The following is a 15,909-nucleotide window of genomic DNA, read 5'->3' on the forward strand; positions in this document are numbered from 1 at the left end:
AATGTATGGTTGCTTTTCATGCGTCCCCTGATGGGAACTGGCCTGCAACCCAGCCATGTGCCCTGACTGGGAATAGAACCACGATCATGTGGTTCACAGGCCCACGCTCAATCCACTGAGCTACACCAGCCAGGGCTATACCTGCTTTTTGAAAGTTTCTGCATACCATCAAGACCAGCCTATTCTTTATATTTGGGTGGGGGATTCGAATATAAACCCCTGTGATAAAGCATTAGCATACATTAATTAGTTATTATAATTCATATGTGCATCATATCCTGAGAACACTTTCAATCCCTATTTCATTCAACGAAACTGCGTTACATTACCTAAGTCCTGCCTGCGCAGTGTCTGGATTCTCATGAGCTCCATAATCACATACCACTGAGTTTCTCTTTCTGCTCTTTATAGAATGTACAGCAGGTGTTTGGGAAAGTGCTAATTACTACATGGAAAAATGAGAGCCCAGATTCCAAATATAATGGAATCACGACTCCTACAAAACAACACCCCTTGAGTCAACGCACATCAGTGGTTTAGGAATAACGCAGAAATAAACACGTTCTGGGAGGCAGTGCAGCGGAGAGCTCCACCGAAGTTTCTTACCGTGTGGCGTACTGTTCGATTCTTGAATGGGTATCATCATGAAACAGCTGAGGAGACTGTGAGGGGCTACAAAGGAAAATGCAAACAAACAGTTTTACACCCACACGTTGACAGATGTGCCTATTAGAAATGTTAGCTTAGTTAAATAATGAATTTACCATGCAAAGAAACCACTAGGATTGTTACCCGGGAAGCAGAACCATTATCTTAGCACAAGAGTTTAGTAATCACCCCCATGCTAACAGAACTGATTAGAGCCTCCTCGTCTGCACATGGAGCTGTGATACTCACTCATAATGCTCTGGCCACATACTGATGAGTGTGATAGGACTGCAAAGAGGGGAGAGGGAAACAAAAGTCACAGAACAAACACTTTAGAGCAAGTTAAGACAAAAGCAGTGGGGGGTGAAAGTGAGGGAACACTCTCAATTGTCTTCCTCTGCTGCATTAATTTCCACCATTGGGAGTCAAAGGTCACAGAAACCACAGTGTATTCTAGAGAAGATGCTGATAGCTCCATGCCTGCAGGGGCCTTTTCCCAGATATCACAGGCTATTTGTTACAGGATAGCAAACATAACTTTAAATAGTCTTAATAAAAAAATACAATGTTCCAAAATTATGGAAAATTCCAAAGACAATATTCCATAATACACGGAGGAAAGGTGCAATCATATTTTTGTTTCTTTCTGCCTAAGAAAGGTAAAGTTAAACACCAAAGACTATATTGATGACAGAGTTGCAATAAAATGAGACTTTTTTGGTTCTCTGTCCAATTTTAAAAGTAAACTCAAATCTAGGCATATACCAAGCATCTCAGCCTCACAGATACCTCGGACAAAAATAAAAGACATAACCTAGATATCTCCCCTACACCCCACCAAAAATTTCATGTTGTCACAGTAAAACTGAAAAAACTTTTTTAGATCATGGTAGCCGTTCTTCATACAAAGTAGTGTCCAGAAGTTCAGTCTATGAAACTGATAAAGAAACTTGCTCTGTTCAGATCAGGGCTTGAGTCTGGAGCATGATCAGTCAGTACCACTCCTGGCCCTGGGCTGCCATCCAGCCTCACAGAAGACCCTACCAACCCGGCATCGCCAGGGCACGCCTTTGAAAACAATCGCTCCTAATTAAAAGGTGGCTCAAACTGTAGCCTTTTTTAGGGGGCTGGGCTGGGAGAGGGGAGATACTGGTGAATGTGGAACTTTAAAAGTCTAAAGAAAATCAGTTCTCTCATGACTCAAGTACAGTCTCCTACAAAAGCCAATGCTGATTCAAACAAAGAAGGAAAGCTGCAATTTATCTGAGCTCCACTTGATTCTCCTGAATGTATTACACATACATACATACTTAAAAAAATTTAATGATGTCATTATCTCCTACTGGGAGGCATGATTTGACGTCTAAATAGCAAAGATGAAAAGGAAATGGAAGGTCATTTTATTGGAATGACAAACTAAGACTCTTTGGACCTACTTTCAAAAACCGTCACTTATCTGGTCTGTGTCTGTTAGAATACTGGAAATGGACTTAATTATCCATGTATAAAATAGATACAAGAACAATGAAAGAGCACTGCACTATTCAATAGTCTTTCTACATCACTACTTTTCATTAACTCAGAAATATGGATGTTAAATGAAAGGTGAATGATTTGCTATACACGTTCCAAAGAACTGTAACTTCTTGAGTGATCATTTCTAGAATTCAAGTGTAACACAACATTTACCATGAGCTTTGAACACACACACACAAAACCTAATTTTTTAAATCTTAATTGAACTTGGAAAAGCCTTGTAAAACTGCTGGGTTGGTTCTTGTGAAGTTAATTCGGCAAGCACAAAAGTGATTCATTGAACTAAGATAAGAACAGCCAAGGCAGAAGGCTGAAAAAAATGTTATTATATATTGAGAAATTTCCTAAGAAAAGAAAGAAAGATTAAAAAAAAACCTGAAGGCTTCATTGATTTCAAACTATTTTGAGTTGTAGGGGAAAAAAACCCCGTGAGTGATAAGCTTTCTCCTTTAACTCTGGAAGGGGAAAAAGGCAACACGCTCACTGACTGCCCAGTCAGAATCTACGTTAAAGGGGCCCAAAATGAGATTGGTCTGTATGTTAGCCTAGATTTAATACAGCCTAGTGACTGAATAGAGTATTTAGATTAATCAAACACTAATGTGCAAACAATCAGACTCTACTAAATGTACTTAATATATGAAACATACCCCAGACTTTCTTTGAAAACGCGGTGACTTTTTTTAGTGCTTTAAATTCTGAACAAACTGCTCTTTACGCTTCCCATCTTTTGCTGCTTAAACACAGGGTCTGGCAGAAATAGTGCCTACTTGAGTGTGGTTGGTATGATAATAATATGGGTGTAATAAATTCATAGTTTTAATTTGAACATTTCATCTAAGATGTCATATGGTATGCTTGGGTGTGATATTGTTATGTTACAGAATTACATGGGTATGATTTTGTAGTAAGATTGTAATAAAAAGCGGCGTTGTTTGTGCCAGACCCTGACTATTGGTCCCAGAGCTGGGGAAGAGGGATCCCATCATCCTGTAACACACAAACCTTCAGTGGCTGCCTACTGCTCCCTGACATGGCTTCTAAGGCCCTTCAATGTCTGGTTCTTGCTTCTTTCTTCACTCTCACTTCTTGACACCATTCCTAGCTTCCCACCCTAGTTTCCAAAATGATCTCGACTCCAGGCCTTTGAGAAAATGCTTCCCTTGTTCCCAAACCCTCCTTTTCCTCCTCATACACCACACGCTGACCGTCTGGCCCCTTAATCTTTCAGGTCTCACTTCAGTGGTCACTTCCTCCCAGGCCAGTGTGGCCAGTGGCCACTTCCTCCCACAACCGTAACTACACTTACCATGAGATGATTTTTGCTGTAGGAAGGATGTGAGAAAACATGCACTTTATGTACTCCTTCTTAGCCAGTATCAGGGACAGGCATCTATATCAATTCTTTAAAATGTAGGGAAACCGACCTAACTTTTCAGCCAATAACAACCTCTCACACTTCTCAAGTTCCTTTTGCCACTGTTTTAGCTTGTCTCTCAGGTTTATATTCCATGGTAACTTTTAAATTGAGCTCTACTCACTTATTATCATTATTTTTGAAAAGTCCAGCAAAATTATAAAGTTAATTGAATAAACCTAGGCATGGGTTTACCTTCTTTTCGTAATACCTCATTTTTCCTATAAATCCCTTCCAAGCATGCAAGTATAATTATTGAATAAGAGATAAGACATTATGTTTTGCAGTGATAAAAGAGAAAGAAGAAAAAGAAAATTCTAATCAGCTTCATAAATAACTTCAACACATTTACCACTTCGCTGGTTTTTCTCCAATGTTCTCCTCCCACAAAGAGGAGAATAAACGAAATCAAACTTTTTACTGCCCACTCACATAAATTGTTTACCAGAAGATTAAGTAGCCTTGTACTAGAAAGTGTTCAGCAGAAAATGAACTACAGTAAGCCCCAGAACACATTTTAGAGTTTAAAAAAAAAAAGAAAATCTGCCCACTCTAAACAGTAGCTCATAAATCTTTTTCAAAATGCGTCTTGTGACATCTGATTTAATCTATACTCGTTTACTTTCTCTTGTTTTCTTCTCACTGAAAATGCTGGTAAATTCATTGTAGATGAAGTGAAGCATTTTCAGGGTTACAGCCAAAAATCCTAGCACAAAATTATTGGCATGCTTTTCTGTTCTTTTTTACTTTAACTGACTCAGAATAGAATGATGGATGCTGATGATTATCTTTGACAGTGAAAGGCAAATTATCAAAAATGTTTAAAAGGACTATAAAAAGCCTATCTGCCCAATTCATCGGAAGGAGATAGCTATTTAAGGCACAAAATGCCAATGGTTTATCAAAAGAGTGAAAGGCGTATCACCAGTCCCAACCTATCAATTGCCCCATAAATAAAAGCCCTGTGTCATAACTCCATGCTTCAAACAGCTTCTCCAGAGTTTAATTAGATCTGATACCAAGAGTAAAATTTTGTCTTTATCCCGAGGTGTTCAGTCCAATCACATTCTATATCAGATACTAAAGCAAATAAAGATGTATTTGTTTTGAATGTATCATACACCCTGGTGAAGAAAAGGATAAAACATTCACAAATCAAAAAGAGGAGAGGACCAAAAATCTACCTTGCATGTGAACTTAAGTGTTTGAATAGTTCTCTTTGAATTGTGTAATTGCTTCAGTAAAATTTGCTCTAAAGTAGAGCGTGGAAAGAAATGACTGGGAGGCAAATACCTTAATTGTACACAGTTTGATATCAAGCAAAGTTATCAAAAGTTAGATTTTTTCTATGCTTTAATGCATACATGGTATTTTTGGACCTGTTTACATACATAGCTGCACTATGTCTCTTTCTATATGCACACCCATGATGTTGCCTGCAGCAGGGTACAGACATTCATTGTGCAGTCTTCCTTCTACTTAGCAGTTTCACACATAAGCACACATACACAAAAACAACCATTTTCACACAAAGGTACTAAAGCCCCTGGTCTACAGGGCTTTCTGTAGGAAAAAATTCACACCATACTGTCTGTTCCTCTGACATCTCCGAGACATGGACTGCCATGATCTACTCACTGTTACTGTTTTCAGATCATGTCTCTGTGTGTCTTAAAGGTTAAAGAAAGTTTTACTTCTTAATAATTGTACTTAGTGCAGTTTCTGTACTTCTTTCTCCAATCTTTTCTACTGTATAACATAAGAAAATCCACACTTCATGCCTCTGAGCTTGTCTCATGTAGTCACGTAAGAGAGCATCTTTCTGTGACAAGAACCTCACTATTTTTTACAACTAGGAACTCTGGTGATGGTTAGCAAGTAAAGTTAATTTTCTCCAAGATTCAAGCACAAAAAAATTGCTTTCATAGGCATATTTATGATGATATTTTAAGGATTCAAAGATTTAAATCACATCCATTTTTTATCTTGATATAGAAGCGTTCAGTAATTTAAAATTATTTCTTGCATTTGTTCTGGCTCGTTTACAAAATTCTTTTCATTTCAGGCTATAAACTGTTCTTTTTCTTTGCTTTAAAAACCCATAGTAATTTTGCTAGCTTTAAACTTTGTTTCATTTATGTTTGGAAGCTTCAGTTATAAAATTTAAAGAAGCTGTGTCCATTTCATGTACTATATAAAGCTATCTCATTTTTCTATCTTCATGTTGAAGAAAGAGAAATTAGAAATGAAATGCTAGATTTCGATAAGATTTCAGCAGAGGTAGATATCTGAGGCAAGGCAGGAGACAGCCGACACACTCAAAGTATCCACATCAACATGGCCATTGTTGGAAATGAAAAAAATATATAAAATAAGTGTGAAGCATGCTATAAAAATAATAAAATACACCCCAAAGAAGGGAAACAAAAAATAAGTAAAATAATGAAAGAACATACAGTTGCACAATTTAAGTGTTTTTAAGAGAAAAAGAGATAACAATGCAAAGGTTAACACATTAACAGATAACTTTTAAAGTTTAGGAAAGAGTGCAGAATTAAACCTGAAATTTTAGCTGTGACACTGTCAAAAGCAAAGAGTAAAAATTGCATGTTGCAAAGATTGATTCTAAGTTTAATTTATCTCATGAAATGAACCATTTCACCAAAACACAAATAGTTTTGATATCAGACAATTTCTTTTGTGTCACTAATATAACAAAAGACAATATCAGATATAAGTACTCAGAAGTTTTAATATTAAACTCACGTCTCTAAGTTGTCACCTTCAAGAACTGTCTGGACAGGCAGGTAGCCAAGCCGAGGATGTTTGGCGAAGTATTTCTTTGATCTGAACTTGTTCTTCAATACCTTCGTGAAGTCTCGAACATCTTCCCCAGACGTTGTCTGTGAGTTTGAAAAAAGACACTTCTCTCACTAAAATGGAAGGACAGAACCTGGCTGGTGTAGCTCAGTGGATTGAGCGCGGGCCTGCGAACCAAAGGATGGCGGTTCGATTCCCAGTCAGGGCACATGCCTGGGTTGCAGGCTGGTTCCCTGCAGGCCAACTCCCAGCAGGGGATGCATGAAAGGCAACCATACATTGATGTTTCTCTCCCTCTCCTTCCCCTCTAAAGATAAATAAGTAAATAAAATCTTTAAGATCCAAATAAATAAATAAATAAATAAATAAATAAAATGGAAGGACAGAACTACCTCCAATAAATCGGAGCAGCTGTAATTTGGTGCAATTCAACCACAACAGTTTCAGTAGCTTTACATATTCTTGTAATAACACAAAATGTCATAAACACACATAGTAGCCAGGACACATCATTACATATACCCACCAATTAGTTTGTAATTTCTTATTTCTGGTTGAAAATAAACAATAACTAGTTCATTTGCCCCACATTTTAAAAATTGGGCCAAAAAGTAAAATTAGTTTTGGCTATGTTATTGGTTAATTTCGAGTCTTAAAAAGTTGCAGTTTACTACCAACATTTAGAGATGATAAAGAATTCTGGATATCACATGATTTTAACTAAGGTGAAAAAATGCAGGTGAGCTACACAGCACGTACTGACTTCACACAAGTGTAAACTGTAGTCTGAAAAGAAAAAGTAGTAAGAGAGAAAGAGCAATGTCACACTCCTAGTCTATGTTGTAAAAAATACTGTTGGGTTCTTTGTCCTCTTCCAACAATAAAACATTGACAACTTGACATGGTCTAAATTTTTATTTTTTAAAGTTTTATTGAATATATTGGGGTGATACTGGCTAAAAAATTAAAAAGGCTTCACATATACAAATATAATACATCATCTGTATATTGTACTGTGTGTTCACCACCCAAAATCAAGTCTCCTACCATCACCATTTATACTCCCTCTACCCTCTTCTACTTGCCCTGACCCTCTTCTCTTTGGTAATCACCATACTGTTGTGTGTCTATGAGGCTTTTTTTTCTTAATCCCCTCATCTTTTTCTCCCAGTCCCCCTAACTCTAGTAGCAGTCAGTCTGTTTTATCTATGAGTCCTTTTCTATTTTGATTGTTAGTTTATTTTGTTCATTGGAGTCTACATATAAATAAAATCATATGGTATTTGTTTATCTCTGACTGGCTTATTCCGCTTAGCATAATCATCTCCGTGTTCCATCCACACTATTACAAAAGGTAAGATTTCCTTCTTTTTACAGTTGCGTAGTATTTTCTTCTGTAAATGTACCACTGCTGTTTTATCCACTCATTTGCCAGTGGGCACTTGGGCTGCTTCCAAATCTTGGCTGTTGTAAACAGCGCTGCAATGAACGTAGGGGTGCACATATTCTTTGGAATCAGTGTTTCAGGCTTCTTTGGATATATTCCCAGAAGAATTGCTGGGTCATTAGGCAGATCCATTTCTAACTTTTTGAGAAAATTCCATACTGTTTTCCACAGAGCCTGCAGCAGTCTGCAGCAGTCTGCAGCAGTCTGCATTCCCATAAACAGTGCACGACAGTCCCCTTCCTCCACATCCTCGCCAGCATTTGTCATTTGTTGATTTACTGATGATGGCCATCCTGACAGGTATGAGGTGATACCTCACTGTGGTTTCAGGCTGCATTTCTGATGATTAATGATGTTGAGCGTCATTTCATACGCCTACTGGGCATCTGCATATCCTCTTTGGAGAACTGTCTATTCAGGTCCTTTGCCCATTTTTAAACTGGATTGTTTATTTGTTTCTTTGGCATTGATCTTTACAAGTTATTTATAAATTCTGGACATTAACTCTTTATCAGATATATCATCGACAAATACATTCTCCCATTCAGTAAGGTGTCTTTTCATTTTGTTGATGTTTTCCCTCATTGTGCAAAAAGATTTTAGTTTGATGTAGCCCCATTTATTTATTTTTATTTTTTATTTCCCTTGCCCAAGGAGACATATCAGAAAAAAATAGTGCTACAAGAAATGTCTGAGATTTTGCTGCATATATTTTCTTCTAGAATTTTTATGGTGTTGAGTCTTACATTTAAGTCTTTAATTCATTTTGAGTTCATTCTTGCGCATGGTGTAGGAAGGTGGACTAATTTCATTTTTTGCACATATCCGTCCAATTTTACCAACACCATTTATTGAATATACTACCTTTACCCCATTGTATTTTCTTGCCTTTGTGGAATATAACTGTAAAGGCATGGGTTTATTACTGAGCTCTCTATTCTGTTTCACTGAAATTTATGTCTGCTCTTATGCCATTACCATGCTGTTTTGATTACTATGGCCTTGTAACATAGTTTGATATCAGATAGTGTGATTCCTCCAACTTAGTTCTTCTTTCTCAAGATTGCTGTGGGTGTTTGGGGTCCCCTTTTCCTCCTCTTTCTTGAATGTATTGGGGTGACACTGGTTAACAAAATTACACAAGTTTCAGGTGCAGAGTTCTACAATGCATCATCTGTACATTGAATTGCGTACTCGGCACTCCGAGACAAGTGTCCTTCCATCACCATTCATTCCCCCCACCCCACCTCTCCTAGTATCACAGGGAATGATCAGAATGAGGCCAGAAGAGTTTATTGGGCCCAAACAGACCACGATTTGGCTGTGTGAAGGGAGGGCTCTGGACCAGTTGGATGTGTGAGAGGAAAAATGGCCCTTGTCCAAGGGCCACACAACTCAGTCTGCCCCAGGTCCTGCCAGGAGCCTAAGTTCAACAGGGCAGGGCCACTGTGAGTCAAGAGGGTGGGACCAGTGCATCTCCCATGAAGAGGAGGTGCCAGTCAGGCTTGGGGAAAAGTGAGAGGAGTGAACTAGCCCTAGGGCCACATAACTCAGTCTGTCCCAAATTCTGCCCAGGCACTGGCAGGGTGGGGCCACCTGGAGCCCAGAGTGGGCAGCTAGAGGATCTCCCGTGAAGGGGAGGCATCGTTTGGCTCATGGGAAAGTGGAAGGAACGGCCCCGGCCCCAAAGCCGCATCCCTCAGTCACTGGCACCCCAGGTCTGGCCAGAGGTCAATACCCTGGCCCAGGTAGCTGACATCTCAGCACGGCTTCAGCTCCACAGGGTGGGAGGACAGGGAGTCCAGAGGGTGAGATTACTGCATTCCCCCAGGCTGGTGCCACGTGGAGGGGAGTGCACAATCTCAGAAATAGGGCATCTGTGGTGTGGGACAGGGACTCAGTACAGAGACCCTGGCAACAGTACCCTCAGTCTTCTCCCTAGAGCCACAAACCTCAGTTTCTCCTCACATGACTCCAGACTGTCCCACTCTCCCTCAGTCAGAGACCAGGGTAGTGGAGGTAAACAAGATTTTGTATATTGGGCCTTCCAGGAGGACGCCTATGTCTCTAGTAGGCTCCTGTCTCTCCCCGGTAGACAGAATCCCTGCTGATTTTCATAGCCAGATGTTACGAGGGCACCACTTCCTGGCTCTGTTGCTCTGCAGCTGACCTAACTGTCTGGAATCTCAGCCACTCCCTGTGGGAGCAGGACCAGCCATTTCGACATCTCTGACCTTCCTACCAGTTTCAGTGTGGCTTCTGTAAATCCTTTGGTATAAGATTTCAAATAGTCTTCAGTTGGTTATTCAGGTTGCTTGTTCTATATTTTAGTTGCAATTCCAGTTTGGTTCCGGAAGGAGGTGAGTGTAACAACCACCTAGTTCCATTGCCATTGGGTCAGATCAACATGAACTAAATTTTAATGGCAGCTAAAATCGTTACTGTCTCCTTAGCATTTCAAAATGATTCGTTTTAATAATCACATATTAAGTGACACAGAAGTCATTCGCAAAAGACCACACATTGTATAATTCCATTTATAAGAAAAGTCCGGAATAGGCAAGTCCACAGAAACAGAAATTAGATTAGTGATTGCCAGGAGCTGAGAGGAGGAGACAGAGAGGGAGGGGAAGGCCTGGTAGAGGGTAAAATCGATTTCAGAGATGGGCTAACACCTACCCCAAAGTCCACCCACTCACCCATCGCCCAAACCGTGCTCACTTTTATCACCAACCCTAGCTTTTATTTGCACTATGTCATACAGATATCAACTTCATTCAGTCCTTCTCAAAACAGATTTAAAATATTTACATTACCTGCATATAACTGCATTAAAGCCATGGGTGCCTAACTCTTTCTAGGCTATCCAGTCTACAACCAGCTGGATCTCACTCCAGTCTCTTGACAAAACAAAACCAGAGAAGTTTTCTATAGTCACAAACTGAGCACTAAACACATTGGCTGGACTCCTGCCTGCCCCCTTTTCTTGCACCTCCCCATTCCTTCATGAAATGCATGCCCAAGGCTCATACAAAGTTGTTTAAAAACAGAAACTTAGAACTATATAGTTATTTTTTAAAACAACTAAATTCTGAGCCAGCACGTACACAGCTGTATTACATTTGATCTGCTCCATTGAGTGGGTGGGTGGGGGTAAGGAAAGACCAGGAGCACAAGTACCAGGCTGCTGACCCAGTGTGGCTCAGCCGGGGCAGGGCACGCAACACTGGGTTTTGGTGTACTCACAGAACCCTGCAGACGTCACCTATTTGTTTGCAGAACGTTCTTGTCACCCCCAAAGAAAAAGCCTGTAACCATTAGCAGTCATTCCACTTTTGCACTGTCTCCCACCCTCGGCCCTTTGGCAACCCCTAATCGACTTTCTCTTTCTATGGGCATGTCTATTCTGGATATTTCTTATAAATGGAATCATGCAACATGTGGTTTTTATGACTGACTTCTTTCACTTGCTATACTGTTCTCGTAGCTTCTATGTATTGGGGATTCAACATGTACTCTTGCTGGGGGAAAACACGATACTTCATCCAAAAGTGAAGGTCCAATAGTCTTTAGCTAAATAAATTTAGAACATGGAAGAGCAATTAATCAATAAATAAACAACACCTATGTAACTCCCAGTAAGTTATAACAATGGTTGAAATTAAATTTGCTTTTTGGATAGTGCTCAAATTTAATATTTGAAAAAAGTTAATTCTCATACAGAAAGCCATATTTTTAGATCCTGATTAATTTTCATATGGAGGGGGGAAAAACTACCACCAACAGTTGTAATCTAAGGGTATTAAATGCACTGCCACAAAGTTTATGCAATATTAAAGAAAAAGTGAAAAGTAATTCATCCCATGGGAACTAGATATTATATTCAGGTTAGCAGAATGTAATTTTTAGTTGGGATAGAGCCAAGAAAATGAATTAAGCCTATTTTCTCACCAAAAAAGTTAAAAAGGTATTTATACATATTTGGTCAAATTTGCTGTAATGACAGCTCCTATTATTTCTCCATTTTAAAGTGTTACAGTGATGGTTTGGTAAAAAATGAAAAAGAGGATAACTCAAATTGCAACTCTATTTCATGCTAGGTATAATACCTTTTTTCTTTTTAAAGCAAATATCTATATTACATAAGGAAGATGAAATTGAAATGATCACTCATCACCGCCAAATTATCCAATATTTTAAATTATCCATGCATTTCTTGAAGAACTAGGTTTTTATTTATTGCTGCAAGAAAAGAAAGGAGAACAAAAGATTTTACAGATCTCATGAAATGAACCCAGGGTAACACACTGGCACAGAACTCTGCACCTTATGAAGAACCCTCCTTCGATGTCTCTTTTCCATTGAGGGCGGTGAGATTAGGGATTCATACCTACAAGGTCAGTAAGGAGAAAACTGCTCTTGCAAACCAGGGCTTTTAATCATGTGTCACTTGTGGAGAAATGAAACAAATTTTTAGTCTCGTAAGAGAAAAAAACCTATAGCCACTGAACAAAATATCTACAATTACATTTTGGATTTTCCCTTCATTTTAAATAAAGTACTGCTAAGATACCTTGTGGCTGCTTTTCGAAAAATTTATATTAAAATGAGTGCAATCTGCAACTAGATCTCAGTACCTAGAGAAGAGAGAAATTTAAATTGATAACTCTTCGATCATCAGGGGATCTACTACTAAAAGTTTGTGGCGGGGCCTTCCCCCTTTCTGGGCCTCCCCTGCTATTTCCAGCCCTGCCCCTCCGTAGCCTGGTTGCAGCCCAGTGCTGGCTTCAGTCTGGCTGGAACTGATGGTGGCATCCATGGGGGCGACTCTCTCTGTGGGGGCGACTCGCTCTGTGCAGTCCCCAAGCTCACAGAGGGTGTTCAGCTTCACCTCAGCGGCTCTCCACCATCCATCACCATGGCCCTCGGGGTGGAAAGGGCCCACAGCGTCTGCCCCTCCGTACACCATCTGAGATGAGGATGAGGTCCTCTGGGCCCTGGCAGAAGAGGTGGGAATCTTCACCACTGTGGTGGAAGGCCTGGAGTACCAGCGCTGCCTGCTGCTGCCCCTGGAGTTGCTGGCCACACAGCAAGAGCCGTGGTGCAGGACAAGGCCGTGGAGCCCTTGCCCTCTTGCAGGAGCGCTCGCCCTCTGATCTGAGGCCCACTGTGTGCAAGTGATGAAGTGGCTGGTTCACCTCCTGCCCTGATGTCCAGAGCCATCAAGGAAAAGCTTCCACAGCACTTCTGGAACCTATGCTTATGTGACACCTCCAGGGTGCAGCAGGCCACAGCCTCCAAGCTGGGGGAGTTCACCCAGATGCTGGAGCTGGACAAGGTCAAGAGTGAGAAGGTCCCATGTCGTCTAGCCTGGTCTCTGACAAGCAGGACTCAGTGAAGTCCTGGCAGCAAGTGGAGGCAATCGTGAACATTGCCCAGCTCTGGCCCCAGGAAGAGATGGAGGCTCTGGTGATGCCCACCCTGTGCCAAGCTGCAAAGACAAGGCGTGCGTGTACTATACAGTACGTGTACTCGCCAACAAGTTCACAGAGCTCCAGAAAGTTGAGTGGCTTGACATCACCAAGATGCACCTAGTTCCCGCCTTCCAGAACCTGATGAAAGACTATGCCAAGGTGAGGGCTGTAGCCTCACACAAGGTTGAAGAAGCCTGTGAAAGTCTCCCAGCTAACTGTGGGGAGAACATGATCATGACTTAGAACTTGCCCTTCCTCAAGGAGCTGGTGTCAGGTGCCAACCAACACGTCAATTCCAACCCCAAGGGGCACAAGGTGGGACAGAAAGCGACTCCGGGAGGAGGGGGCCTCTCCCATCTGCATCTGTGGGGGACAGAGCCGAGCACCCCGGGTCGCTGGCTCCTGCTGCTTGTAATGGGGACTCTTCCCCCATCTACTAATCCACCTCCCTTCCCGCCCCCCCCCCCTCAGTGGTTTTGTGTGTGAGCCAAATGTGCCATTTTTATTTTCATGCTTTTTACCCACTTCTCACTGAGAAAGGTCTAACATTTTTTTAGAAATGCTTGTGACTGGGCTGATTTATATTTAATCCTTTTTACTATAAAATAAAACACAGATACATACAACTATATACAAACAAAGCATAGCTTAATTAATTGTTACAAGCTGAATACCATCCAGTCAGGAATCTGAACATGCCAGACTTTCCAGAAGCCCCTTCCACGTATCTCCTTCCAGTCGTAAGTCCTTCCGACTTCCCATTATAACCATTATCCCCATTTGTACATAAGAATCACATATCCAACCAAGGCTGTCCCAAAAATTGTCATTCTTGGAAAACCAATGAAGGTGAGTCATTGCGAAAAACATTTCAGAACTAAACCTACACAGACACGTGGGTATATGGATACTCAAAATTATACTTGCCTTCATTATGCTGCTATTAAGCAACAGTGAGATAATAATGAAAATTTATTTGGATTTTAAGAAGTAAGTAGTTTTCAACTTGCTCCCCAGAAACTAATATAAATGAATGAATTAAATATTTAAGAAGCGTTACTGAATTATAAAATCTACCCCGAGGTAAGTTTATCCATGGAACTCTCTACCAAAATCCCAAACTCCTGTGTGAGCTAGCATCAGACGGTTTTTTTCTTGAGTTCTATTTTGCTGGCTGAAGTGAGGAACATGTTAAATTTTCCTCCATTTTATTCCTCCAGTGAGAACAAATATAGGCATCATATAGAACAAAATTGAGTCTACCTTTGCTTGTGTTTGTATATATACATATAAATGCATGTGCATTATTCTACATCCATGTTCATATTTCAAACTATATTCTTATAAATTCTGACACCTACCACTATTATTTTCAAAAATATTGACATATGATTTGAGTCTTTCCTCTCACTAATGTGAATTGCAAGGAACAATAAGGCTGAGGTGCAAAAAATCTAGACTTCAGGAATGCTAACCCTCATAACCCTAAGTCAAATAGGTGCTCGAATAAATTGCTTTGCTACTTCAACTCAAAACACTCTATTAACACCAAAGAGTCACAAAGAAACAAAAAAAGAGGGGCCATTATAATGATGTCAAATAAGCCAAAGGCCGAAACACTCAATTTCTAATCACCTCGCAATTTAAGCAAAACACCAAACTGCAAATAAAGAAACAACACCATATTCAATTTAAATCTCCCTCAATTTTTTTTGTTTAATTCGTACCTTAGGATGACAGCATTATCGAATTCCTTAAAAAATACTCTTAACATTAGATTTTAACTGTTAAGTACAAATATGAGTAAGTCTGGGCTGAGGGAAACAAGGACGTGCAAAGAGGAAAATCAAGGTCGTATAAGAAACAACAGTCACGTGGCACCTAAGTGGAATAATTATTATATGGATTATGCATACGTGCAAAAATTATTATTGAACAGCACTCTCATTAGCAAGATTTATCTCTTAAATATAAAAGTTAGTATCCCTAAATGGTATATGCATACTAATAAGGAGTACATTTCACTATCATAGAAGTTATTTTAAGGACATTTCAGTAGTTTTCAAAAACAAAACAACTTCTCAGTTTTAAGTTTAATTGATTCTAACAAGCGGAAATTCAGACATATTAAATTCTATGGAGAGTATGAAATCATTAGGATAAGCTCAAAGCCTTTTTCGGGTTCTAATGGAAAAACATGAAACTTAAAAAATTCTATTAATTAACAGAATCATCAAGGCGTCAAGAATAAGTAGGGTAATAAATCATGCAAAGTAAAATGGATTTGGTCCAATCCTTTCCTTAAAAGCTAATGAAATACTTTAAATGAACTCAGCTTATTGGCAAAACAATATAAGGTGGGCATGACCTGAAAAGTCACTTTCGGACGCTGAGATTAGAGAAATCACAATGGTGCTGTGTTTCAGCGCCTGGGTAAAGGTCTCAAGCCTCATCTCAAGAAGCAAGACAGCCAAGAACAAACTATAGTGACTCAGTGTAGAGCTTTCCAAAGAATGAATCAGCATTTTCTTATATTTGATTTTTATAGTCTTCCAGTTACTTTGATG

General features: G+C 39.8%; 1 protein-coding gene across 8 annotated transcripts in view; it reads right to left on the minus strand.

Moving 5' to 3' along the window:
* UTRN (utrophin) overlaps positions 1 to 15,909 on the minus strand; it is a 451,811-nt gene that overhangs the window by 24,712 nt on the left and 411,190 nt on the right. For 7 of the 8 annotated variants that reach the window (XM_037034777.1, XM_037034776.1, XM_037034775.1 and 4 more), the window contains 3 exons: positions 6,368 to 6,504; positions 898 to 936; positions 607 to 672 (listed from right to left, as the gene is read on the minus strand). In XM_037034777.1, coding sequence (XP_036890672.1) covers positions 607 to 672; positions 898 to 936; positions 6,368 to 6,504 — 242 coding nt within the window. The remainder of the gene's footprint in view (positions 1 to 606; positions 673 to 897; positions 937 to 6,367; positions 6,505 to 15,909) is intronic. The other variant, XM_037034779.1, reaches the window with a different exon arrangement.

Source organism: Sturnira hondurensis, unplaced genomic scaffold (assembly GCF_014824575.4).
Source record: "Sturnira hondurensis isolate 20B ecotype Veracruz unplaced genomic scaffold, ASM1482457v3 Scaffold0022201, whole genome shotgun sequence".
NCBI classification, from domain to species: domain Eukaryota; kingdom Metazoa; phylum Chordata; class Mammalia; order Chiroptera; family Phyllostomidae; genus Sturnira; species Sturnira hondurensis.